General features: G+C 50.0%; 1 protein-coding gene across 3 annotated transcripts in view; it reads left to right on the top strand.

Moving 5' to 3' along the window:
- The window catches only part of CDK2 (cyclin dependent kinase 2), a 155,254-nt gene that overhangs the window by 39,487 nt on the left and 89,765 nt on the right, over positions 1 to 26,002 (top strand). For all 3 annotated transcript variants that reach the window (XM_029594765.1, XM_029594767.1, XM_029594766.1), the window contains exon 4: positions 6,824 to 6,994. In XM_029594765.1, coding sequence (XP_029450625.1) covers positions 6,824 to 6,994 — 171 coding nt within the window. The remainder of the gene's footprint in view (positions 1 to 6,823; positions 6,995 to 26,002) is intronic.

Raw genomic sequence — 26,002 nt, 5'->3', positions numbered from 1 at the left:
ACGTGGGGGAGCTCCACTGTCAGCGTCTATCAGGGCTGGGGGTGACAACGGGGTGCCTGGTTCCCTCCCCCCAGCTGGACCCGGACCTGATTTACCGGTAACTGTGTCTGTGTGTTTAAAAAAAAAAAAAAGTACTGCCTGTTTTTTTCTTCTGTTGTCTGTGCCTCGTCTCTCTTGTCCTGTTCCTGTGAGGGGGGAGGTAGAGGACCGCCGTCACCGGGGAGATCTTTTCTTTTTTGTACTGTGCCTACCCTTTTTTCCTCGTCGGGGCCGCGATGCCGCGGAGAGCTGCATGTCAGGCCTGCGGGTCCGCGGCCACACGGCTGTCAAGGGACAGCCTGTGTTCGTCATGCGTTTCCGGCAGTGAGGGGGGGGTCCGCGACGCCGGTAGGGTCCCGGGGCAGGAGGCAGGTACGTGCCGGTCCCGAGGTCGGCAGGCCGGCTATTAGTGCGGGGCCGGCTTCTGGGATGTCGGGTCTGGGCGCCATTTTGTTTTCTTCGCCGGCGTTTTCGGCGGGAACGGTGGCCATTTTAGATCTGAGGGAAGCCGCGGCAGGCGCGATGCCGGCGTGTGAGGGGGAGGACGACCCTCCGCCGATGTTATCCCCGCAGCGGGGGGAGTCCCAAGGGGGACAGTCGCGCTTCTGCCATGGGGGCTTTCTCTCCACATCCCTCTGAGGGGGAGGAAGAAGAGGCTTCTGACTCGGACTCGTCCTTTGGGTCCGTGTTTGTTCTGCTTATGCATAAGGCCTTCAAGGCCCGTAGACGGGCCAAGAAGGCATGGGAGACCTCCACTCTGGTTTCGGGGCCTCGGGTGGAGAAAAGGTCCAAGCCAGGTCCGGGGTCGGAGGGCCAGAGTAGGGCTCGACCACTCCGGTCCTCGGTTCCCAGGGGGGAGCTGGAATCGACCACGGACACGGATGAGCTGGAGGACCCGCCCGGGGATACAGAGCTTCCGTCCCAGCCCTCGAGGGGGGGTTGATGGGGACGGAGACCAAGGGGCTTCGGGTTCCCGAGGGGTCCATGCTACGAGGGGGATGACCCGAAGGTGATCCATTTGTTTCGGGAGGAGGAGCTGGGACCTCTTATCCCGGAAATTCTGGGGGAATTAGGGATCCAGGTGCCACAGGAGGAGTCCCGGCTCGGAGTAACGGCTCCGGTCATTTTGGGTCTCCGGGGGCCTCCTTCAGCCTTCCCTTCGCATTTTTCTGCCTCGGATTTGCTGTTTAAGGAATGGGACACTCTGGATTTGGGGCTGAAGGTGGCAAGGCGATGGATAAACTCTATCCCTTACCGGAGGACGCCCTGGACATGCTGCGCATGCCGAAGATAGACTCGGCAGTAGCGGCGGTCACAAAGAAAATCACCATTCCGGTCACCGGAGGTACTGCTCTTAAGGATTTGCAAGAAAGGAAGCTGGAGGTGCAGCTGAAAAAGATCTTTGAAGTCTCCGCATTAGGAATTCGTGCGGCGATTTGTAGTAATTTTTCCCTTCGGGCAGGTCTCCGCCGGGCACAGCAGCTCTTGGCCAATGAGTCTCTGTCGCCGGAAGAAGCACGCCAAGCGAGTCGCTTGGAGGCATTGATCGCTTATAGTGCGGATGCCTTCTATGATCTTCTTCGCACTTCAGCCAGGACGATGGTTTCGGTGGTGGCCGCGCGGAGGCTGTTGTGGTTACGACATTGGTCGGCGGATGTGACTTCTAAAGCACGGCTAGGTTCCTAGCCCTTCAAGGGGAGACTGTTGAAGAATTGGAAGATTTGATTGAATCCCTGGGGGAGAATAAGGTTCACTGTTTACCGGAGGACAGGCCGCGGTCTCGGGGGGGGCTGGCCCTTCCAGGTCGCATTTTCGCGGTAGTCGCCAGTCTCGAGGCTCCCGGGGATCCGTTTCTTCTTTTCGTCACAGTGCACAGCATCAACAATCTTATTCGCAGTCCTTTTGCTGGCGCTGTTTCGGTCGTTTGGGCGCTTTATTGGACTTTATGCTTTCCATAATTTCTTGAGTGGTAATCGGGGCGTTTAAAAACTCCAATTGCTCATTAGTCAAGGTGGGTAGAGCCAAGTCTCTAAAGAAAGCAGCTTCCACTTCCCTGGCTTGTACCGGGGCGTCAGCTGTATATAATTGCTCATAGAAATCTCTGAACACTTCACAAATGTTTGGTCCCTTGGTCTGTCTTATCCCATGTTTATCTATGAGGGCAGCAATGAAAGTATTACCTCTCTGTGCCCGGACTTGGTTTGCCAATAGTTTTCCCATTTTGTTCCCAAATCTGTATAGTTTATGCGAATGGTATAGTAAGTCTTGTTGTGTCCTACGATGAATAAAACTATTTAGAGCAAACAGTAAATCTCTATAGTCTTTCTTAGTTTGGGCCGTAGGATGAGCTTACATTTCACTTTTTGGACCGCAGTCCCCATGTCAATGAGTTGTTTATTCGCCTGCTTCTTTTGCCGTATGACATACGCAGTGATTTCCCCCCTCATCGTGGCCTTACCCGCCTCCCAGAACAGTGACGGATTCTCCCGATGTTGCCCATTATGCTGAAGATATTCCTGCCACTTATGATTAAGATATGTTTGAAAAGCTGCATCATCTGCAAGATGGGCCGGAAAACGCCACCTAGGCTGCGTGCTCCGTGGCCCCCCCCCCCACACCCACATCTAACCAAATCATCACATGATCCGAACATTCCGTAGGTCCTATCTCCGCCCTTCCAATCCTAGAAAAACAATGGGAAGATACCAGGATATAATCTATTCGGGACATAGACAGATGAGCCCTGGCCACATGAGTGAAATCTGTTACTTCTGGGTGGAGTATTCTCCAGGGGTCTAGCAATTGTAATTGTTGACATAAATATGGCAGCCCCTTGTGGAGGGAGGCCCGCATGCCTGGCCCCGGATTCGACCGATCCAATCTGGGATCCATCACCTGATTGAAATCACCAGCCAAGAATAATAATCCTTGCTGTTGCAAAGATATAAATTGTACTAGGTTAGTGAAAAAACTGTGTTGATAGACATTCGGGGCATAGAAACAGCAAAAGGTGACCATTTGCCCAAAAAGATGCCCTGTCACCAGGACGTAGCGGCCCTCTGAGTCCGCAAACACGTTAGCATTTTCAAAGACCACATTCCTCCCTATCAGAATAGCTACTCCTGCCCTCTTATGTAGCGCCGGGGAGTAATATACCTTACTGACCCAATCTCTGGATAATTTTTGACTCTCCGCATCCGAAAGATGTGTCTCCTGCAAAAATGCAATTTGTGCCTTCTGCCTACGTAATGACTGCAAGATTTTCGCCCTCTTTACGGGTGAACCAATGCCTGCCACATTCCATGATATACATCGTACTTGCTCAGCCATAGCCTTGCACAGGTAAGTATAACGGAAAATACTGAACAACGCTACAAGCCCCTAACATGGTGCCCCCCTCCCAGCCTAGGGGGGACACATCAGGAGCCCTCATGAAATCCTTCCAGGCTTGCAGCTCCTCGTCATATGAGCCATGGTTTAGGCCTTCAACCATAGACTCAATCACACCAACCCCAATGTTTAATGCTTCTTTATCCCCTCCCCCACCCCCTCCCCACTGTCATTCATCATACACCCACTCATCTCCCCCTTAAAACGGAGGCAGGAGTCCACCTAATGTACCTGTCCGGCTACCCCACCAGAAAAATATTAACAGACATTAGTGAGCGACCCAATATCAACCAGAAATACAGAAAAATCTTATGGATAAAGTGAACAATCACATTGTCCAACAAGGAACTAGGAACTTCATGCTGCTGCCAAAGTTAGCTTCAAGGAGTGTCCCCAAGTCCTGTAATAAACTGTTTAGCTGCTGCCACTGAGTCAAAACTGTGCCATGACCCTCTGTGTTCCAGCCGGAGCTTAGCAGGGTATTGCAGAGTAAACTTGATTTTTCTATTAAACAGGTCTGCACAAATAGGAGAGAATTCGCGACGCTTAGTGGACACCGCTGCAGAATAATCTTGGAAAAGCATTATTTTATGACCTTCATATAGTAATCCTGCGCAACTCCTATAAGCCTGCAGAATTTCAGTTTTATGGCAAAAATTAAGGATGCGAGCGATTATCACTCGGCTTGGGGGCTTCAGGTTTCTTAATCCCCAAACGGTGCGCCCTTTCAACTACGATTTTGTCCGCTAATGCTGATATGCCCAGCTCAGGGAGCAGCCATGTTTCCAGCAATTTTGCCAGGTCCCGATCCGATACTGACTCGGGGATCCCCACTAACCTTATGTTATTCCTTCTCGACCTGTTTTCCAGGTCTTCTACCTTGTTTTCCAGGGTGGAGACTTGTTTCAGTAAAGTTTCCTGCTTCTGCAGCAAATGCTGTGTGTCTGTCTCGACATCTGCAATTCTTTGCTGCGTATCTGCCACTTGAATCTTAATCTGTTGTAGCGTTTCATTCCCCGAATTGATTTTTTGAAGTAAGTCACAGAATCTAGGCTCCAAAGCGAGTACCACCGCTTGGGATACCTCCCCCACCAAATCCGCAGTATTTACCGATGGATCTTGGCTGCTGGCGCATGGGCTCGGCGGTCCGGCGGCCATTTTGGAATCGGGTTGCCGGCCCGTAGTTTTTTCTTTCCTTTTAATTAATTTAATTTTAATTAACATTTTTCTATACCGACCTTCAAGGAAGAATACCATATCAGGTCGGTTTACATCGAACAGGGGATAGATAAATATAACATAGTAACAACTCTTTATAATCAGAGGAAGCAAAAAAGTAAAAAAGTACCAAAGTGAAAAAGTAAAAGTTACATAAAACAAGGACCATGAACTTGGAAGCTGAGTCAGCTGGAAGAAGAAAGGCCCTAAGGGGGTAAATAAATTATACAGTGATTCATGTCTGAGTCTGGTCTAGAGCCAGTTAACTTATTAGTGTAGATAACTAGTAAATGAGGAGAATATTGGGGGAGCGAAGTTCCATTTTCATGAGCGGATTGGTTAACTAGTGAGAGTTTGCGGTTTTGCAGACATTCTTCGCTCGCTGCGGGAAAAAAACGACACTATCGTTTTCTGGGCTGGCCCCGAAGATTCTGGCGTCGCCACGGTGCGTTGCAGAGGCTCAAAAAGTACTGAGTTTCGGCGGGGGAACCGGGAGCGCGGTCTGCCAGCAGCCTACCCGCTCATCAGGTCACGTGGACTCCTTTTTTTTTTTTTAAACTGAATGCTCGCTGCGGGACTTGGGAGCTGCTCCAAATAGGGTGAGTGAGTCAGGCTCCCCGGTATCACCCTAGCCAAGAGTAGTTGCTGGGCATATAACCTCCCCAACTCCGGCGGCCTCAGCACCAAGAGGGATAGTCCCTTCAGGACCTCACTACCTCCTGGGAGGCAGTGAAGCATCTGCTAATTAAAGTTAGACCGCTGTACCTATTTTTTTTTTTTTTTAGTGTCTTAAAAGGACCAGTCCCAATCTAAAAAATCCTAGACCAAACCTCACTGAAAAGAATTCCTGACTAATCTGACAAAAACAAACTACCACAGACTGCAGGGTTTTGCACCTCCACCATCTGCTGGAGACAGAGAAATACTGACGGACTGCAGGTGACACCCCAATGTATAGGGCAGAGTCAGTCAAAGCTTTCTCTGTCTCCATCTGCTGGAGGGGAGGCAAAACCCAGGGTATGGACTGATCCGGATACTTACAGGAAAAATGTTTGGTTTTTTTGTTTGTTTTTTACAGATTTCAGAGATACTAATCTGCCAGTTTAGGCAAGAGACTACTGATGGCCTTTCCTGCTGTACCAAACTACATATAGGAAGATTTCAGCAAAAGAGTGAATCTCTGCCTCCATTTGCTGTTAGGAGGGATATAATCCCACATGTCTGGACTGGTCTGGCAGGACTTGAGAAAAGGAAATTAGCAGATAAGAATATAATTTTACCATTTTTCCCCCAAGTCCCTCTGCAGTGTTACTTTTGAAGATATTGAAAAGAACCAATCCTAGCACCAAAGCCTGAGTTACCCCAATCTTGGGGCCTTCATTTTTAGTTTTTCTTTTCCTGGGAATTTATCAGTGTTATGATAAACTGGAGAAAATCTATGGAAAATTCATTTTTCCTTTAATTTGTCTCCTGGATTTTATTTGTTATAATAAACACTGATAAAGCCACAAGAAAAATAAAAACTAAAACCAAAAGTCCCTCCCCATTGTTAACTTTCTTCTCAATAGTGAACTCCATTGAACCCCCCTTCTGTTGCTTAACCAGTTCTTTACCCAATTGATAACTGTTCTACTCCCACATCATACAGCTTGTTTACCACTTTTCTACATAGAAAAGTATCAAGTACTTTACCAAAGTTCAGCATGGCAACATCTATTGCACCTCCTTGATCCATTACTTTTTGTTGTCTCATTAAAGAACTCAAAGTATGTCTGACAGGGTCTTCCCTCTGAAACCAATTTGTCTCATAATCTACTTGTTTCAAGGTACTGTACTATGTTTCTTTATTATAGTTGCATAGTTTTGCCCACTACTGAAGTTAGACTGGGTCTTTAGTTGTCTACCTCCTCCTTGTTCTTACTTTTGTTTAGCAGAACTGCATTTGCTCTCCTTCAATCCCTTGGAACCTCCTCTGTCTTCAAGGACAAGTTGAATAGAGTTATATAGGATACTGTCAGTACATCATTGAGCTGAAAAAGATATGGTATTTCGGAGTGGGGAGCTACTCTGGCTGCAGTTTGCATCACAATGTAATATAATTTTATAAGCAGAGATTACAGAAGATATTAGATCAGCATTTATATCTGAGCCTTATTTCTTTTTGCTATCTGTCTAGAGTTACCTGTTCCAGCTATTGCAAGGGCTGGCATTCTGCCACTCTCACAGGGTGCTCCATCGTGACTTGAAACCACAGAATCTTCTCATCAATGCTGAGGGAGCCATCAAGCTGGCTGACTTTGGGTTGGCACGAGCATTTGGCGTGCCAGTGCGGACCTATACTCATGAGGTGAGTAGTCCAGGGACATAAACACACCAGTAATAGTCCCTTTTTTATTTTTTTGACCCAACAGTCTTCCTCCTGTTCCTTTGTACTTTCAGATTTATCGGAACTAGGGGTGGAATCCTGGCATTCCCTGTACGTACCATGGATCATTCCAGACTGTGGGTTATGTTCCCTGTCCAGCAGATGGAGTTAGAACCAAAAATTCCCAGGGGAGGACCTATATAGCCACGCCTCCCTCGCCTCAATCCTCAGTATAGTTCTAACTCCAGCAGATTGAGCAGGGGACATGGTGGTCCCCAGCACTTTTCTAGTTTTATTTTCTCTTTGAGGAATCACTTAAATAATATTAGATAAAGGTTTTCTTCTAAGGGATAGGTTCTGTAGTGTTCTGACAGGACCAACTCCGTTCAAAGAGAGACACTGTTTTCCAGTCAGGAACTTGCTGACAGGCTGTGTTTTTTGCCTGTCCCTTTATTTCTCTCTTCCTATCTCTTTGTTTTTTCCTCTTCCTTGCCTGTCTAGAGTGTGGTAAGTGTTATTTTTATTTCATTTACAGTCGTTGGTAGGAACAGGAATTTGAGGGGTGAAAGTCTGTAGTGCTGACCGCTCCCCCTAGCCCTGGAGTTTTCACCAAGGACCAATATTTTTCAAGGAGGCAGATTCCTTCTGTCTTGCGGCTTGGCTTTTGAGAGGCGTCAGTTGAGACGGCGTGGATATCCAGAATCTGTCATCTCCACGCTCCTGAAAACTAGGAAGACATCCACGTCGGTTACTTATGTCAGAGTATGGAAGGTTTTTGAGGAATGGTGCGAGTCAAAATCGATTCTACCAACGCAGGCCTCTGTGACACATGTGCTTTCCTTCCTACAGGCTGGTCTGGATTTGGGCCTTGCCTACAATGCTCTTCGTGTGCAGGTGGCGGCGTTGGGAGCCTTCCTACGTAGTAATGACAGGGAGCTCCTGGCCTCACATCCAGATATCCTACGTTTTCTAAAGGGGGTAAAACACTTGAAGCCTCCAATTAGGCCACCTTGTCCTTCTTGGAATCTCAATTTGGTATTCCGGGCTCTATGTGCACCGCCTTTTGAGCCTCTGACTTCGGCCACACTCAAGGATGTCACCCTTAAGACCATCTTCCTGGTGGCGATCAGCTCAGCACGTCTGATCTCTGAACTACAAACTCTATCATGTAGGGAGCCTTACCTTCGCTTCACGCCAGGGGGAGTATCCCTGCGGCCAGTTCCATCTTTTCTGCCGAAGGTGCTCTCGACTTTCCATCTCAACCAATCGATAGAGCTTCCGTCATTTTTATCCTCTGATTCTTCTGACCTGCGTCGGTTGGATGTCCGACGTTCTTTGATACATTATTTGGAGGTCACTAATGAATTTCCACTCTTCGATCATTTGTTTGTCCTTTGGTCGGGACCCAGGAAGGGTTGCATGGCATCCAAACAATCAATCGCTCGCTGGCTGAAAGGAGCGATTATAGCCGCATACATCGGAGTGGGTAAGTCTCCACCTTTAGCTGTTAAGGCGCATTCTCTCCGCGCTCAAGCGACGTCGTGGGCGGAAAGTTCTGCAGTTTCTTCTCAGGAAATCTGTAGGGCGGCCACATGGAAGTCTCTCCACACTTTCGCAAGACATTATCGTCTAGACATTCGCGCGCCGTCTCACGGTCAACTTGGAGACAGGGTCATACGGGCAGGGCTGTCCGCGACCCACCCATGATGGGGAAGCTTTGGTACATCCCACAGTCTGGAATGATCCTGGTAAGTACAGGGAAAAGAAAATTATTCCTTACCTGCTAATTTTCGTTCCTGTAGTACCATGGATCATTCCAGACCCCTCCCTGGTTTTGGGGGTTCTTTGTGGGCCATCCCTGCTTTCCTGTCTTCACAATATTTTCACTCTGTATCTCTAGTTATTGCGAGCTGTGTCTTTGAACACAGTGCTGTTTGCAAGTTCTCAGTTACAGTTTTTTGAGTACAAGTTAGTTGCTGTCACTTATAGCTGTTATTTTTTCTCTATATTTTTGAGATTAATTGATTCCTCTGGTTCTGTCTCTTCTCGTCTTGGCTTTTCTAGTCCAGTAACTGAGGATTGAGGCGAGGGAGGCGTGGCTATATAGGTCCTCCCCTGGGAAATTTTGGTTCTAACTCCATCTGCTGGACAGGGAACATAACCCACAGTCTGGAATGATCCATGGTACTATAGGAACGAAAATTAGCAGGTAAGGAATAATTTTCTTCTATGAGCCTTCATTCACAACTGTATTCCTTTCTAACATATATTCAGTCCAGCCCATTGCAGTGACGATCATGGGCCAGGGGCCATGTACCAGGGCTCCTTCCAGAACATTGCAATCATGGGCCATGAATCTGGCCACTAGATGTCACCCTTAGGCAAGGACCATTACTCCCTCCCTCCCTGGGTCTGTGAATGCTGCCACCACAGCATCTCCATCCCCAGCTGACTTGGGGAGCAGAAGACCTGATCTGAGGTTCAAACTATGGATCTTATGCATGGCAGTGCACAGCACCTACCAGATAAGCCACTGGGATGGCCTTTTTAAACATTTTAAACAATTTTCTTTTTTATTTTGTGCTTTTAGAGAGCAAAATACATAAAAAATTGTTCCCTGTACGTACCCGGATCAGTCCAGACTGTTGGGTTATGCCTCTCGTCCAGCAGACGGAGACAGAGAAGTATTTGACTGACACTGCCCTATATACTGAGGTGCCACCTGCAGTCCATCAATACTTCTCTGTCTCCAGCAGATGGTGGAGGTGCTTAACCTGCAGTCTGACTTGACAAAAAAAAAACAAAACAAGGAAGTTCCCTGTACGTACCTGGATCAGTCCAGACCCTGGGTTATGTTACCAATCCAGCAGAGGGAGGCAGAGAAAACATTCTAATGACTCTAATGTATACCCTGGAGCACCACCTGCAGCAATCAGTATTTCTCTGTCTCCCAGCAGAGGTGGACGTTCCTAACCCCTGCAGTCTGTGGTAGTTTATTTTTTAGTCGGGTAGTTTAGGAGTTAATTTTTTGCAGACTTTCTTTTTCTTTTGAAGAGAGCCTGTTCTTCTCATTTAAGTTATTTAAAAAAAAAAAAAAAAAAAAAAAAAGGTTTTCCCTGTACGTACCCGGATCAGTCCAGACTCCTGGGTTTTGCCCCCCCTCTAGCAGATGGAGACAGAGCAGTTATCAAAACAAACTCTGCCTATAAATAGGCTGGTGCCACCTACAGTCCAGCAGTATTCTTCTGTCTCCAGCAGATGGGAGCGGTGCCAAACCTACAGTCCTGGCTGTGTGCTTAAGTTGATTATCTTGTGTTTAGTTAGTTTAGGGGACTTTTTTGTCTTTTGTTTCTGGATTATTTCAGCTTTATTTAAAAAGAATATAAAAGAAAGGAGCTTGTGGCAGCACAGTGGTCGTTAGGTTCTGAGAGAGCCATCCCATGCTGGTCTGAGGCAGCTGCTTCACAGGGTCGAGAGCCCTGCTTATCTTCTCAGCAGCTGGGTGCGATACCGGGGAGCCCGGCTCCCTCCATCCGAAGGGATCAGCACATTGGATCACTGCCGGGCAAGTTTTATAATTTAAAAAAAAAAAGTTTTGCTTTCGTTTTCTCCCGCGCCGGCTCTCTCTCCTTCACTCCCTGTCACAGCACGGTATTTGCCTTTCGTTTTGCTGTTTGTTCATTGAATTTTCATTGAATTTTCTTTATTTTGTCTTTATTTTCCTGTCACAACTCGATGCCGCATTCGTCCGTTTGCCACATGTGCGAGTCAGTCCGTGCACAGCTCTCCAGGGAGGGCCTTTGCTCGGTTTGCATACCGGGGGGAGGGAGAGGGGTTGTCGGGAGCCAAAATGAAAATGGCAAAACTAGTTAAATCAAAGTCACATCTGCTGCAATTCACTCTGATATAAAATTACACACAATATAGAGAGCCCAACAATAATATATGAAATATACAAAATTTATTTAAAGATATCACACAGATATACCTATATAGACAATAAAACTAAGCTAGAGCACACACATTCATACCCACAAGTTAAAAAATGTTGTATTGAGATACAGTATATAACTCTGGTTATATTACCAATTGAGTTTACAAATACTCATCAAATTTCAATTGAGAATTAATAAATTACTACAAACTTTTAATTGGAATTATGTGCTATTTGTGTCCGACAAAAGCAGATGCAAGATCTCTTCGTTTCACCCCTGTCATTTGGGGCTTCCTCAGGGACTGATGTAAATGTACACTTACAAGTGTATTGCCACACTGAATTACAACAATTTATTCAACCTATAACACTTCTAACTTCTTACAAAGTTCCTTCAACACAGCGTTCCCTTTCATTCATTAATCACGTCTTTCGACCATCTGTGTTTCGTGGCGTTTCCTTTAGCCCTTATGAATTTCTATATATCCTTCCTTTTTTACATATTTATTGATGAAATACGCCGACCTGCGATCTCAAGCCAAACATATTGTTTGATCGGAAGTGACGTAACACGCCGTCACCCGCTGACATTTCAGCCGTCACTTCAGCGGGTGACGGCGTGTTACGTCACTTCCGATCAGACAATATGTTTGGCTTGAGATCGCAGGTCGGCGTATTTCATCAATAAATATGTAAAAAAGGAAGGATATATAGAAATTCATAAGGGCTAAAGGAAACGCCGCGAAACACAGATGGTCGAAAGACGTGATTAATGAATGAAAGGGAGCGCTGTGTTGAAGGAACTTTGTAAGAAGTTAGAAGTGTTATAGATTGAATAAATTGTTGTAATTCAGTGTGGCAATACACTTGTAAGTGTACATTTACATCAGTCCCTGAGGAAGCCCCAAATGACAGGGGTGAAACGAAGAGATCTTGCATCTGCTTTTGTTGGACACAAATAGCACATAATTCCAATTAAAAGTTTGTAGTAATTTATTAATTCTCAATTGAAATTTGATGAGTATTTGTAAACTCAATTGGTAATATAACCAGAGTTATATACTGTATCTCAATACAACATATTTTTTAACTTGTGGGTATGAATGTGTGTGTGTGCTAGCTTAGTTTTATTGTCTATATAGGTATATCTGTGTGATATCTTTAAATAAATTTTGTATATTTCATATATTATTGTTGGGCTCTCTATATTGTGTGTAATTTTATGACAAGTGGATAGAGAGTTGTAGTTATTTACCCTTTGTGTATATTTACCGTGTTGGCAATTCACTCTGAGGCTGATCAGTTCCCGTTCAGCATGGGAACGGGGGGACCATTTTCCAGTCATTCAGGGTTGTGTCTAGTGCAGCGCTGGGGGAGGGGGGTTTTTACCTCCTCCTATTTCTCTCCAGCAAGGTTTCCCAAGGGACAGGGAACCTTTACAGCCTAATTCCCCTGCAATGGAGGATAGCCTAGAAGGGGGCCTCTGACTCCTCCTCTTCCTCTTTTTTGTCACAATTTGTGTTATTGCTTCATAAAGCTTACAAGGAGAGGAAGTTAGGGAAGCTGCAGTCTGGTAAAAAGGTTATTTCTCAAGGTTCTAAGACCTCTGCTAAGAAAAGGTCTACCTCTAAGGGAGGTGCAGAGCCTGCTCAGCCTAAGCGTCCCTGTCGGTCAGGGGTTCCCCAGATTACTACGGATACTTCTAGTCAGGATTATGATCCAGATGACCTAGACATACTGCCCAAGCCCCCACAGGGGGTGGCTGTAGACCCTGATTTACTGCACCAAGGCACAATGCGTGGGGTGCATGCTGCAGAAGGGGATGACCCTAAGGTGGTGCTCCTCTTTAGAAAGGACGAGTTGGGTCCCCTTATTCCTTCTGGGCATTGAAGGTCCCCCTGAGGAATCTAAACTGGGTGCTATGGATCTGGTGTTGCTGGGTCTGAAAGGCCCTGCTTCTTCCTTTTCCTCTCATTTCTCGGCTACAGATTTGCTCTTCCGGGAATGGGATACTCCGGACCTGGGATTGAAAGTGTGTAAAGCCGTGGACAAGCTATATCCTCTGTCAGAGGATGCTTTAGAGCTGTTTTGAGTACCCAAGGTAGATGCGGCAGTGTGCACTGTTACCAAGAAGACCACGAGCCCGGTTACTGGAGCTACAGCACTCAAGGACCTGCAAGACAGGAATTTGGAGGTGCAACTTAAAAGGATTTTTGAGGTTTCAACACTGGGAGTGTATGCGGCTATTTGCAGCAATTTTGCCTTACGAGCGGGTCTCCACTGGATTCAGCAGTGCCTGGGCTGCCTAATCGGATGAAGAGGCGGCCCAGGCAGGTTGTCTAGAAGCTTTGGTGGCGTACAGCACGGATGCACTACATGATCTACTGCACACATCGGCCAGATCCAGGGTTTCAGCTGTCTCAGCTCGTAGGCTCCTCTTTTGAGAAACTGGTCGGTGGATGTCTCCTCCAAGTCACAGCTAGGGTCCTTGCCCTTCAAAGACAAACTACTTTTCGGTAAAGACCTGGAAAATATGATCCAATCTCTGGGGGAGAATAAGATTTCTAATTTCTCCCTGCGGTTACGAAACCAAGCGAAGAGCGGTGCAGGACACTTTGCCATGACTTCTGCAACTCTTTATTTATTTATTTATTTATTTACTTACAACTTTTCTATGCCGTTCCTGTAAGCATACAAATCACATCGGTTTACAATATAACTGCCATCGTCTCAGTGCCTCCGGAGGCAAGAAGGAAAGGCCTTTACTTCATAGTGCCAAAAAAAAGAGGGATCCTTTCGGCTCATTCTGGATCTGAAAAAAGTAAATAGATGTCTCCGGGTCCTCCGATTTCGCATGGAGACGCTCTGGTCAGTCATTGCCTCGGTGCGCAAGGGAGAGTTTCTAGCATCCTTAGACCTCACTAAAGCAGATCTTCATATAGGCATTCAGTCAGACCACCAGAGGTTTCTTCGGTTTTCGGTACTGGATCAGCATTTTCAGTTTCAGACTCTGCCCTTCGGTCTAGCCACAGCGCCCAGGACATTCACCAAGGTGATGGTGGTGGTGGCAGCCCATCTCTGCAGGGAAAGGTTGCTGGTGCATCCTTACTTGGACGATTGGCTGATTCGTGCAAAATCGAAAGCGCTTGCCCAGGAGGCGATACAGAGAGTACTTCAGCTCCTGCAATCGCTGGGCTGGGTGGTCAATTTCACCAAGAGCCGACTGGAGCCCACTCAGTCATTGGAGTATTTGGGTGCTCTATTCGACACTCAGCAGGGCAGAGTTTTTCTTACCACGGAACGCATCTCCAAGCTGCAAGTCCAGGTAAGAGGTTTAATGCTCAAGCACTCACCCAGAGTCAGATTATTTACAGGTTCTCGGGTCGATGACTTCAACATTAGAACTTGTACCCTGGGCCTTTGCTCATATGAGGCCTTTACAGTCTGCCTTGCTTTCCTGATGGAACCCAGTCTCCGAGCTTTTTCATCTACCTTTGCCGCTTACGGAGGCAGCATGATCCAGTCTCGATTGGTGTTTGGTGACGGACAGTTTAACACGGGAAGTTCCCTTGGAGATGCCCGACTGGACAGTGGTCACCACAGATGCCAGTCTCTCTGGTTGGGGAAGCGGTATGCCGAGGAAAATCGGTGCAAGGACTTTGGTCTTCCGTCAAATCGCTCTGGTCGATCAATCGACTGGAAAACATAGCGGTATGGTTGGCGTTGCAAGCGTTCCATCCTCTCCTCCAGGGCAAGTCAGTCAGTGTTCTCTCAGACGATGCGACCATGGTGGCATACATCAATCGCCAAGGAGGAACCAGAAGTCAACCAGCGACGATGAAAGCTCAACAATTGATCAGCTGGGCAGAACAAAACTTGGTAAGCATAGCAGCGTCTCACATCGCTGGCGTGGACAACGTGCAGGCAGACTTTATAAGTCGTCACCGTCTTGATCCCGGGGAATGGGAATTGACGGGTGCGGTTTTTCAACTCATTTGCGACGCATGGGGCACGCCGAGCATGGATCTCATGGCGACGTTTCGGAATGCCAAAGCTCCACGGTTCTATGCTTCACGGAGAGAGACTGGAGCAGAAGGGGTAGATGCCCTAGTGCTGCCTTGGCCCACAGAGGTTCTTCTGTACATGTTTCTGCCTTGGCCATTGATCGGCAAAGTGCTCAGGCGGATAGAGATCCATCCAACGGAGGTCATCCTGGTAGCTCCAGAATGGCCGAGACGTCCCTGGTTCGCGGACCTTCTCAATCTTGCCATGGAGGGCCTGCTGCAGTTTCCAGTTCTCCCGGACCTGCTGTATCAAGGGCCTGTTTGTTTGGAAGAAGTCGATCGCTTCTGTCTTGCGGCATGGCTTTTGAAAGGCAGAGGTTAAGTCGCAAAGGCTGTTCTCCGGCTGTAGTAGCCACGCTCCTCCGATCGTGTAAGACTTCTACCAATCTCACGTATATTAGAGTATGGAAAGTTTTTGAGACTTGATGTCTGGACTGAGAGGTCATGCCTACCCAGTCTTCAGTGTCAGATATTCTGTGTTCCCTGTACGTACCAGGATCAGTCCAGGACACCTGGGTTGTGACTCCGCACCAGTAGGTGGAGACAGAGCAAAACTTGTGGGCGGAGCCATATATGCCCCTGTGCCAGTCACAGCCCCTCAGTCTTACTCTGTCTCCAGTAGGTGGTGCAGGTGCGGTCACAGCCTCGGCCTGCACTGATTCTGGTAGTTAGTCAGGTTTTTTGGAATTTTTTTCTTTAAATTTGGTTTTGGAAACTTTTCATCTAGATAAAGAAGATTTTGGTTTTGGAAATGTTTTCTTCTAAAGAAAGAAGACTCCCTCGTCCTGAGAGCCTCCCAGGGGGGTTGGGAGGTTCTGAGGGGACCATCCCCCCCTGGTAGAGGCCGCTGCTGAGGGTCGAGGACCCGGCCCTTGCTGGCAGCAGCGTCGGGGGTGACACCGGGGAGCCCGGTTCACTCACCCCCGCTGGAGCAGGCACGTCAGGACCAGGGACAGCATCCAAGCGGCAAGCGCAAGTACAAAAAAAAAAAAAAAAATCTGTTTTGTTTTTACTTTGCGGCTTCCTCGACTCGCCGGCTCTCCGTCCTTCGCGGCTTCGTTCCGGGGGGGGTTGATTTTTACTGTAGATCCCTTCTGGGCACTGGCCGGTCGTGTGGGGGATGCCGGTTCTCCGTCCTTCGCGGCTTCGTTCCGGGGGGGGTTGATTTTTACTGTAGATCCCTTCTGGGCACGTGCCGGTCGCGTGGGGGATGCCGCGTGGAGCCTCCTGCCGCGTGTGCGGCCCGGCGCGCACACCTGTATAGGGACGGCTTGTGTTTTTTCACGGGTCTCGGGCGGCGGGGACCGTCCGAGACAGGTCGGTGAGCGCGGATTCGACCAGCGTCGGGGCTGCCGTGTGATGAGCAGGCAGGGGATAGCTCAGCTGTTTCGTCCCGCTGAGCGCCGTTCCCGCGCTTAGCGGGAACGGCGGCCATTTTAGGTGCAGTTAGTCAGGCCGCGCTGAAGGCCTTAGAAAATGGAGGTCTCCCTCCGGATCTTCCCCGCAGCAGCGAGCCCCCGGGAAGCCCTCCCCGGGGAGGGGGGGGGCTGCTTCTCCGGTTTAGATGGAAGGGGCCTCCTCTGTTTCGGAGGCCTCCCCTTTTCTTCAGATTTCCTGAAGTGCAAAAGATCAAGGCAGCAGAGGAGGAAAGCAGGGAAAGGATCTGAAAAGCCCTACGATCCTCCAAAGCGGAAGTGCCCGGTGCGGGCAGACCGCAGGAGACGGACTCCGGAGCCCTCCGGTCCTCCAAGGCAGAAGTGCCCGGTGCCGGGCAGCCCGCAGGAGACGGACTCCGGCTCCTCCTGTTCGGAGGACGCAGCCCCGGCTGGGGGGGCGCTGAGGAGCCGGAGGAAGGGGGGTCAGACCTGCCAGGTACCAGCACAGGTACAGCAGTGGATGGAGTTGACCCCAGAGTAGTCCGCTTGTTCCCATGGGAGGAATTGGCCCTTTTTTCCTGGCCATCCTGCAGTAATTTGGGGTGGAGGCCCACAGATGGAGTCTTGACCGGGGGCCAAGATGGATCCGGTCTTTTCCAGCTCACCGGTCCAGCAGTGGCCTTCCCGTTCCCCTTTTTCGGCTGCGGACATTTTATTCCGGGAATGGGATACCCCGGAGCGGGGCCTGAAAGTGAGTAGAGCCATGGTCAAGTTGTATCCATTACCAGCAGATACTCTGGAGCTTCTTCGGGTTCCCAGAGTGGACGCAGCGGTGTCGGCGGTAACTACGAGGTCAACGATCCCGGTTACAGGAGCAGCCGTTTTCAAGGATATCCAGGATAGGACAATGGAACTCCAGCTTATGCAAGGGTTTTTCAGGTGTCGGCCTTGGGGGGCGCGCGGCGATTTGTAGTAACTTTGCGCTGTGTGCTGGGTTCCGGTGGACCCAGGTTCTCCAGGCCCACGCGGATCTGTCGGAAGAGGAGGCGCGGCATGCGGATCAACGCAGATTCTCTGTATGACTTGCTCCGGACGGCCGCCAGAGCTATGGTCTCGCCCGGATCAGCGAGGCGCCTCCTCTGGTTTCGGAACTGCGATCCCAGGTAGTCGCGTCCTCCACGTTCGTCGGGACCCTCGTATGGGTATTCTTCCCCCCGGACCCCTCAGTGACAACAGTCCTTTCGGGGGCAGCGGTTCGGTATGCCCTCGCCGCAGCCTCTGTAAGTGGTCCAAATTGTTGGGGTGCGGTTAATGTTGGTTTTCGAGGACGGGGCCAGCGTTACGGCGGACCAGTGGGTCTTCGGTGTGTTAAGTCGCGGCTACGCGTCAGATTTGTTCGAACCCCAGCGGACAAGTTTCTCGTCGCTCCTTGCAAAGCTCCGGAGTAAGAGGCGGCAACGCTAGGCACCATCCGGCGCTTGGAAGTTCAGGAGCTGTGGTTCCGGTCCCGATCCATCAGCATGGCGACGGCCATTGCTCCATTCGCTTCATCGTTCCAAAGAAAGACGGCACGTCAAGACCGATCCTGGATCTCAAAGGCGTGATCAGATGCCTGCGTGGGAGAAGATTCGTTCGGGGATTGCTTCGGTGTGCCCGGGCACATTCTTGGCTTCCCTAGATCTTACGGAAGCGTCCCTTCACGTGGGACTTCGACCGGAGTCCCAGAAATTCCTGAGGTTCTGCATGCTGGGACGTCCCTATTGTTTCCAGGCGCTGCCGTTTGCTCGCGCAACAGCTCCCTGCACATTCACGAAAGTGATGATGGTGGGGGCGGCGCAGCTACGCTGGGAAGGCTTCCTGGTTCATCCTTGCCGGGACGACTGGCTGATTTGCACAAAGTCCGAGGGTCAGTGTCGACGGGCGGTGGCCCGGGTCCTACAGATCTTGCAGTCTCTAGGCTGGGTAATCAATTTCAGCAAGAGTCAACGGGTACCGACCCAGACCCTAGAATTCCTCGGAGCGGTCTTCAACAAGAGACAGGGCAAACTGTTCCTACCCCAGGAACGCAGGTGCAAGCTACTGTCTCAGGTGAGGCGGTTGCTGTCTCTTCCCGGTCCTTGGGTCTGCGATTGTCTGACGGTCCTGGTTTCGATGACTTCAACACTCGCCATGGTTCCCTGGGTGCTCGTTCATCGGCGGCCGTTGCAGTCGTCCTTTTCTATCCCGATGGTAGCCGGTCTCGAAGGAGTTCTTCCTGCCTCTTCCACTCGAGGGCCAAACGAGATCCAGCCTGCGTGGGTGGCACAATTCCAAGCTTGTGGTGTGTCCCTGCTGGTACCCGATTGGGCGGTGGTGACCACGGATGCCAGTCTCTCCGGCTGGGGAGCAGTTTGCCTAGGGAGGTCGGTCCCGGGGCTATGGTCAGCGTCTCAAGCCCAGTGGTCTATCAGCCGACTAGAGACCAGAGTGGTCCGTCTGGCTCTACAAGCCTTCTTACCGTTAGTACGGGGAATGGCGGTCCGAGTATTATCGGACAACGCAACCACTGTGACCTACATCAATCATCAAGGAGGGACAAGGAGTCCACAGGTGGCTGTAGAGGCGCAGCTCTTGATGTCAGGGTCAGAGCTAATCTCGGCAGCATCGCAGCCTCCCACGTTGCCAGGGTCGACAATGTCCAGGCGGTTTTTTTTCTCAACCGTCACCTCCTCAATCCCAGAGAGTGGGAATTGGGAAGAGCCGTTCCTCTTCATTTGCAAGTCCTGGGGAATGCCCCACATGGGCCTGATGGCCACGTGGCACAACGCAATCGCCCCGAGGTTTACAGTCTGAGTCGAGAAGGGGAGCAGAAGGGGTCGACGTGTTGGTGATTCCCTGGCCGACGGATGTGCGTCTGTACGTGTTCCCGCCGTGGCCCATGCTCGGCAAGATTCTGCGGCGCATAGGATTGCTCCCGTCCAACGTGATCTTGGTAGCACTGGAGTGGCCGCGCCGTCTGTGGTTCGCAGACCTCGTCCAGTTGTCGGTTGCGGCACCCCTTCGTCTCCGGGGGTTCGCGGGGCTCCTTCATCAGGGCCCCGCCTGTTTGGAGGATGCGGATCCCCTCTGTCTTGCGGCCTGACTTTTGAGAGGAGTCTGTGGCAGAGAAAAGGTTACTCGGACGCGGTAGTTGCTACGCTGCTGAGGTTCAGGAAGCAGTTCTACGTCCCTGGCTTATGTCCGGGTCGGGGTAGTCTTTGCGGAATGGTGCGTGGAGCAGAGTCTGGATCCCACTTCCGCTGCTATGTCCGATATTCTGGCTTTTCTCCAGGCGGGGCTGGCTAAAGGCTTAGCGTGCCGTTCTCTACGGGTCCAAGTGGCGGCGCTTGGTTGTTTACGAGGTAAGGTCCAGGGAACCTCCCTGGCTCTTCACCCGGATATTTCTCATTTCCTTAGGGGGGCTACACTCCTCCGTCCTCCTTTGTGGCCCCTTGGTCCTTCTTGGAATCTCAACTGGGTGCTTACCGCCTTCGGCTCAGCGCTGTTTGAGCCCCTGAAGCGTTCTACGATCAGGGATCTCATGTTGAAGACCGTATTCCTGGTGGCGATTACGTCGGCTCACCGTATCTCGGAATCGTAGGCTCTGTCCTATCGGGAGCCCCTCTAGCGTTTTCCGATTCGGGAGTTTCGTTGCGGACGATTCCTTCCTTCCTGCCCAAAGTCGTCTCGGTTTTCCGTTTTGCATCATTCGGTAGAGTTTGCCGTTTTCGCGGTTGGGGAGTCTTCGGACACGAAAACGAAGACCTTAAGAAACCTGGATGTGCGAATCTCTCTTCTTCGCTATCTAAAGGTCACTTATCCTTCTCGGGTGACGGATCATCTGTTTGTGCTGACTTCGGGTCCACAGGAAGGTTCTGCGGCGTCCTGCACGAAGATCGCCCGTTGGTCTAAGGAGGCCGTTGGCTCCGCGTACTTAGTGCGGGGCAATTCACCGCCTGTGGGTCTTCGGGCTCATTCGTCGCGGTCTCATGCTGCGGCTTGAGCGGAATCTTCCCGGGTGTAGCCTCAAGAGATTTGCAGGGCGGCTACCTGGAACTCGTGGCATACCTTCATTACACATTGCCGGTGGGATGTTCAGGCTGCTGAAACTGGGGGGTTTGGAGTGAGGGTTCTCTGAGCGGAACTCTCTGCTTCCCACCCTCGGTAAGTTAGCTCTGGTACATCCCAGGTGTCCTGGACTGATCCTGGTACGTACAGGGAAAGGAAAATTAGTTTCTTACCTGATAATTTTCGTTCCTGTAGTACCAAGGATCAGTCCAGGATCCCGCCCGCAGTGCTACGCTAGTGTAACGGAGAGTCCGCTCATCGATGTGTTTAGGTCAGCTGACCCCTTGTTTCTTCGCTCTCCCGGTTGGGGAGTCCGGTTCCTGTAGGGGTGTTGGAATTTTTCAATTGCAAGTTGGTAAAGTTTGCTCTGGTTACCTTATGGAGTTTTCTACTTTGACATTACGTATGACTGAGGGGCTGTGACTGGCACAGGGGCATATATGGCTCCGCCCACAAGTTTTGCTCTGTCTCCACCTACTGGTGCGGAGTCACAACCCAGGTGTCCTGGACTGATCCTTGGTACTACAGGAACGAAAATTATCAGGTAAGAAACTAATTTTCCTTTTTCTACAATCTGGTCTTAACGGTTTGTCATGTAGTTCCCTCAGAGTGCAAATGGCGGCGCTTGGTTGTTTGCTTGGATCCGTCCGGGGCGTAGCGTTAGCCGCACATCCGGATGTAGTTCATTTTCTTAAGGGAGCAAAACACTTGCGTTCTTCACTTCGACATCCCTATCCGTCATGGAGTCTGAATTTAGTCCTCACTGCTCTTTGTTCGGCGCCTTTTGAGCCCTTGAAGAGATTGACTCTAAAAGTTCTTACCTTGAAAGTGATTTTTCTGGTGGCCATTACATCGGCTCATAGGGTGTCTGAACTCCAGGCACTTTCATGTAGGGAACCCTTTTTGTGGATTTTGGATTCGGGAGTTTCTTTAAGGACTGTTCCATCTTTCTTGCCAAAAGTGGTTTCCTCTTTTCATGTCAACCAATCGGTTCATCTGCTGGCCTTCACTGAGTTAGACCATTCGGATCCTTTGGCTGGTGACTTGCGGAAGCTTGATGTTTGCAGAGTTTTGCTGTGTTACCTAGAGGTTACCAATTAGTTTTGCGTGTCTGACCATCTCTTTGTGCTGTGGAGCGGTCCTAAACGAGGACAGCAGGAGTCCAAAACTACTATAGCTCATTGGCTAAAAGAAGCTATTAGTTTGATCTATCTCCTTCGGGGTAGATCCCTTGCTGCGGGTCTGCGTGCCCACTCTACTCGTTCGCAAGCGGCGTCTTGGGCAGAGTGTCAGATGGTATCACCGCAGGAAATATGCAGGGCGACTACATGGAAATCCTTGCTTACTTTTGCAAGACATTACAGACTGGATGTTCAGGCTCCAGTTGCGGGAGGATTTGGAGAGGGAGTGCTTCGAGCGGGCCTCTCCAGATCCCATTCCAATTAAGGAAGCTCTGGTACATCCCACGAGTCTGGACTGATCTAGGTACATACAGGAAAGGAAAATTAGTTTCTTACCTGATAATTTTCGTTCCTGTAGTACCATGGATCAGTCCAGAATCCCGCCCATTTCAGACATGAGAGAAAGGGAGAGTCTGCTCGGTTCTTATATATTATCTTATTTCAGATTGGCAGAGTTCTGAATTTTGTCCTCAAGTGGTTATCAAGGTTCAGGTCCTGGGAGGGTTCAGTGGACAGGTTTGTTTCTTTTACTTAATATAGTTATAATGGTTTTGAGATTTCCATTCTGCTTTGACATTGAGTAATACTGCTGGACTGTAGGTGGTACCAGTCTATTTGTAGGTGGAGTTTGTTTTGATGACTGCTCTGTTTCCATCTGCTAGAGGGGGGGCAAAACCCAGGATTCTGGACTGATCCGTGGTACTACAGGAATGAAAATTATCAGGTAAGAAACTAATTTTCCTTTGAGGCTCCAAGGGAGAGCTCTCGTTTTGGGGCTGTGGATCCTGTCATGCTGGGCCTTTGCGGCCCGACTAGATCCTTCCCGTTTCATATGTCGGTGACCGCTTTTTCCGGGAATGGGATACACCAGATACAGGGCTTAAGGTTAGTCGAGCGATGGATAAGCTGTATCCGCTTCCAGATGAGGCCCTGGAACTTCTAAAGATCCCAAAGTTAGATGCTGCGGTGTCGGCAGTGACTAAGAAGACTACCATTCCGATGATCGGGGTGGCAGCATTAAAGGATCTCCAGTACCGCAAACTTGAACTTCATCTTAAAAAGATATTTGAGGTTTCTGCCTTAGGGGCTAGAGCTGCTATGTGTAGCAGGTTTATGTTAAGAGCGGGCCTCTGCTGGGTTCAGCAATTACAGGTGGACAATTCTTTGTCGGAGTCTGATGCTCTTCAGGCGGAACGTCTGGAAGCCGTTGTAGCCTACAGCACTGACTCCTTATATGATCTGCTTCGCACTTTGGCTAGAACCATGGTGTCTGCTGTTTCTGCTCACAGACTCCTCTGGTTGAGGAATTGATCTGCGGATGTTTCCTCCAAGGCCAGCTGGGGTTATTGCCCTTTAAGGGCAAATTGCTGTTTGGTAAGGAATTGGAGAACTTGATCCAATCCTTGGGGGAGAATAAGGTTCACAAATTGCCCGAAGACAAGCTGAAACCAAAGGATGCTCCCCTCTCTCGCTCCCACTTTCAAGGGAACCGGAGATTTCAAGCCTCCGGATCATCAGGTTTGTCTTCCAGGTAGACCTCAGGCAGGTAGCAGTCGTGGAACCAGCCCTTTCGAGGCTGATGGCTTGGCAGAAGCGGGATTTCCCAAGGAACGGGAGAAGCGGAAGTCTTCCCAATGAGGCGATGCCGGTCCTCTCCTCTGTTCCGAGAATAGGAGGCCACTTGACTCTTTTTTACGAGGAGTGGGCCAAAATTACGTCCAACCAGTGGGTCTTAGACCTTGTAAGTCACAGTTACGCTTTAGAATTTGCTTGGCCACTCAGAGATCGTTTCCTCGTCTCCCCATGCTCTTACGAACAGAAGAACCTGGCGGTGCAAGTCACCGTACACTGTCTCTGTGATCTGGGAGCCATTGTGCCGGTGCCTCCGGCGGAGTGAAGGACAGGCAGGTATTCAATTTACTTTTTAGTGCTAAAGGGCACGATCCAGCCCATTCTCGACTTGAAGGTAAACAAGGTTCTCCGGGTCCTGTGTTTCCGTATGGAGATCTTACGGTCGGTCATTGCAGCGGTTCACAAGGGGGTGTTCCTGGCATCCTTGGACTTGATGGAGGCTTAATTGCACATAGGTTTTTGGCCCAACCATCAAAGGTTCTTTGAGGTTCACGATCCTAGGGGAGCACTATCAGTTTTGCGCCCTGCCCTTGGTCTTGCAACGACCCCCAGGACTTTCACCAAGGTGATGGTGGTGGTGGCAGCGGCTCTCCGGAGGGAGGGTGTACTAGTGTACCCTTATCTGGATGACTGCCTAATTTGAGCGAAGTCTGAGACTCTCTGCTGGGAGGTGGTCAGTCGTGCCCTGCGTCTCCTGTGGTCTTTGGAGTTGATAATCAGTTGGGCCAAGAGTCATCTGATCCCCTCCCAGAACCTGGAGTTCTTAGGAGCTCTTTTTGACACTCGATTGGGCAAGGTGTCGCTCACCGAGGAGCAGATTCAGAAGTTGCAATCTCAAGTTCTCTCATTGCTGGCTATGCACATACCCAGGATCTGGGATTATCTGCAAGTGCTGGGATCAGTGATCTCCACCCTGGAACTGGTTCCATGGGCTTTTGCGCATGAGACCTCTTCAATCAGCTTTGCTTTCCTGATGGGATCCCCTCTCTGAGCAATTTCAGATTCCACTCCCTCTTACAGATTCTGCATGGTCCAGTCTTTCCTGGTGGCTCCTCCCAGACAAGCTTCGCCGGGGGATGGACCTGGAAGTTCCCTCTTGGACAGTGGTAACCACAGATGCGAGCCTGTCCGGTTGGGGGGGTGGTCTGTCAGGACAGATCAGTGCAGGGCCATTGGTCCGTGACGGAGTCTTCATGGTCCATCAACTGGTTGGAAACCAGAGCCGTGCGCCTTACCCTTCAGGCTCTTCTCCCCCTGGTGCAAGGAGATCAGTACAAATTCTGTGCGACAATGCAACAGTAGTGGCCTTCATCACCGGGGGGGGGGGGCAACAAGAGCCGACTAGTTGCTCTGGAAGACCAGGAGTTAATCCACTGGGCAGACCTGCATTTAGAAAGGATCGCAGCTTCACACATCACAGGCAAGGACAACGTTCAGGTGGATTTCTGAGCCGTCAACAGCTGGATTCCAGGGAGTGGGAGCTGTCTGAGGTGGCCTTCCTGCTAATCTGCTGCAGGTGAGCCATGCTGTGCATGGATCTTATGGCGACATTCCACACCGCCAAGGCTCCTAGATTCTTCAGCCGACATTGGGAGCCAGGAGCAGAAGGAGACATTGGGAGCCAGGAGCAGAAGGAGACAGAGCCTGAGTTCTCCGTTGGATGTATTCCTGATCATGTTTCCTCCGTGGCCCTTGATCGGCAAAGTATTGTGCCGTATAGAGACTCATCTAGGCAGCGTAATTCTGGTGGCTCGGAATGGCCAAGGTGGCCCTGGTTCACAGATCTTGTCAACCTGGTGGTAGATGTGCCCTTTTGGTTTTGCTGGATGCTGCAGTCTCTGTGTCAGGGCCCCGTTTGGAAAAGGTGGATCGCTTTTGTTTAGCAGCCTGGCTTTTGAGAGGGAGCATTTGAAGAATAAGGGATATTCAGATGCAGTTGTTACCACTCTCCTGCAGTCCCAGAAGACTTCCACTTCCTTGGCGTATGTCAGGGTGTGGAGGATCTTAGAATCTTGGTGTACGGAGCGCGAACTGGTGTCTATCCGGGCCACGGAGGCGGAGGTTTTGGCCTTTTTACAGGATGGTCTTGGGAAAGGTTTGTCCTCTTAAGAGTTCAGGTGGTGGTGTTCTGATGTCTGCACGGAAAGGTGTGGGGGGGGGGTTACCCTGTCAGCACATCCGGACGTGGTGTTTTCTCTTCGGGGGTGGGGGGGGTGGGGAAAGCATTTGCATCCTCCGGTACGGAATCCGTGCCCCTCGTGTAGCCTTAATGTGGTCCTGAAGGCGATGTGTGCATCTCTGTTTGAACCGCTGAAGCAGGCTGCGTTAAAGGACCTTACTTTGAAAGTGGTTTTCCTTGTGGCTATTTGTTCTGCTAGGAGGGTATCTGAGCTCCAAGCTTTGTCCTATAGGGAACCCTTCTTACGGATCACGGATTCGGGAGTATCCTTGAGAACGGTTCCCTCCTTTCTTCCTAAGGTGGTGTCTACTTTTCATCTGAATCAGTTGGTGGAGCTCCCTTCTTTTCCGGATTTGGATTCTTCCTCTCCTCTTGCTAAGGATTTAAGGAAATTGGATGTCAGGTGGGCTCTGTTGCGTTACTTAGAAGTGACTAACAGTTTCCACCTCTCAGATCATCTTTTTGTCTTGTGGAGCAGCCCCAGGAGGGGCATAAAGCCTCTAGGGTCACCATTGCGAGATGGTTGAAGGAAGCTATT

The sequence above is a fragment of the Rhinatrema bivittatum genome, chromosome 3 (assembly GCF_901001135.1).
Source record: "Rhinatrema bivittatum chromosome 3, aRhiBiv1.1, whole genome shotgun sequence".
Lineage (NCBI taxonomy): Eukaryota > Metazoa > Chordata > Amphibia > Gymnophiona > Rhinatrematidae > Rhinatrema > Rhinatrema bivittatum.
Note: the sequence above shows the minus strand (reverse complement) of the source record. Positions and strands in the feature narration are given on the sequence as shown.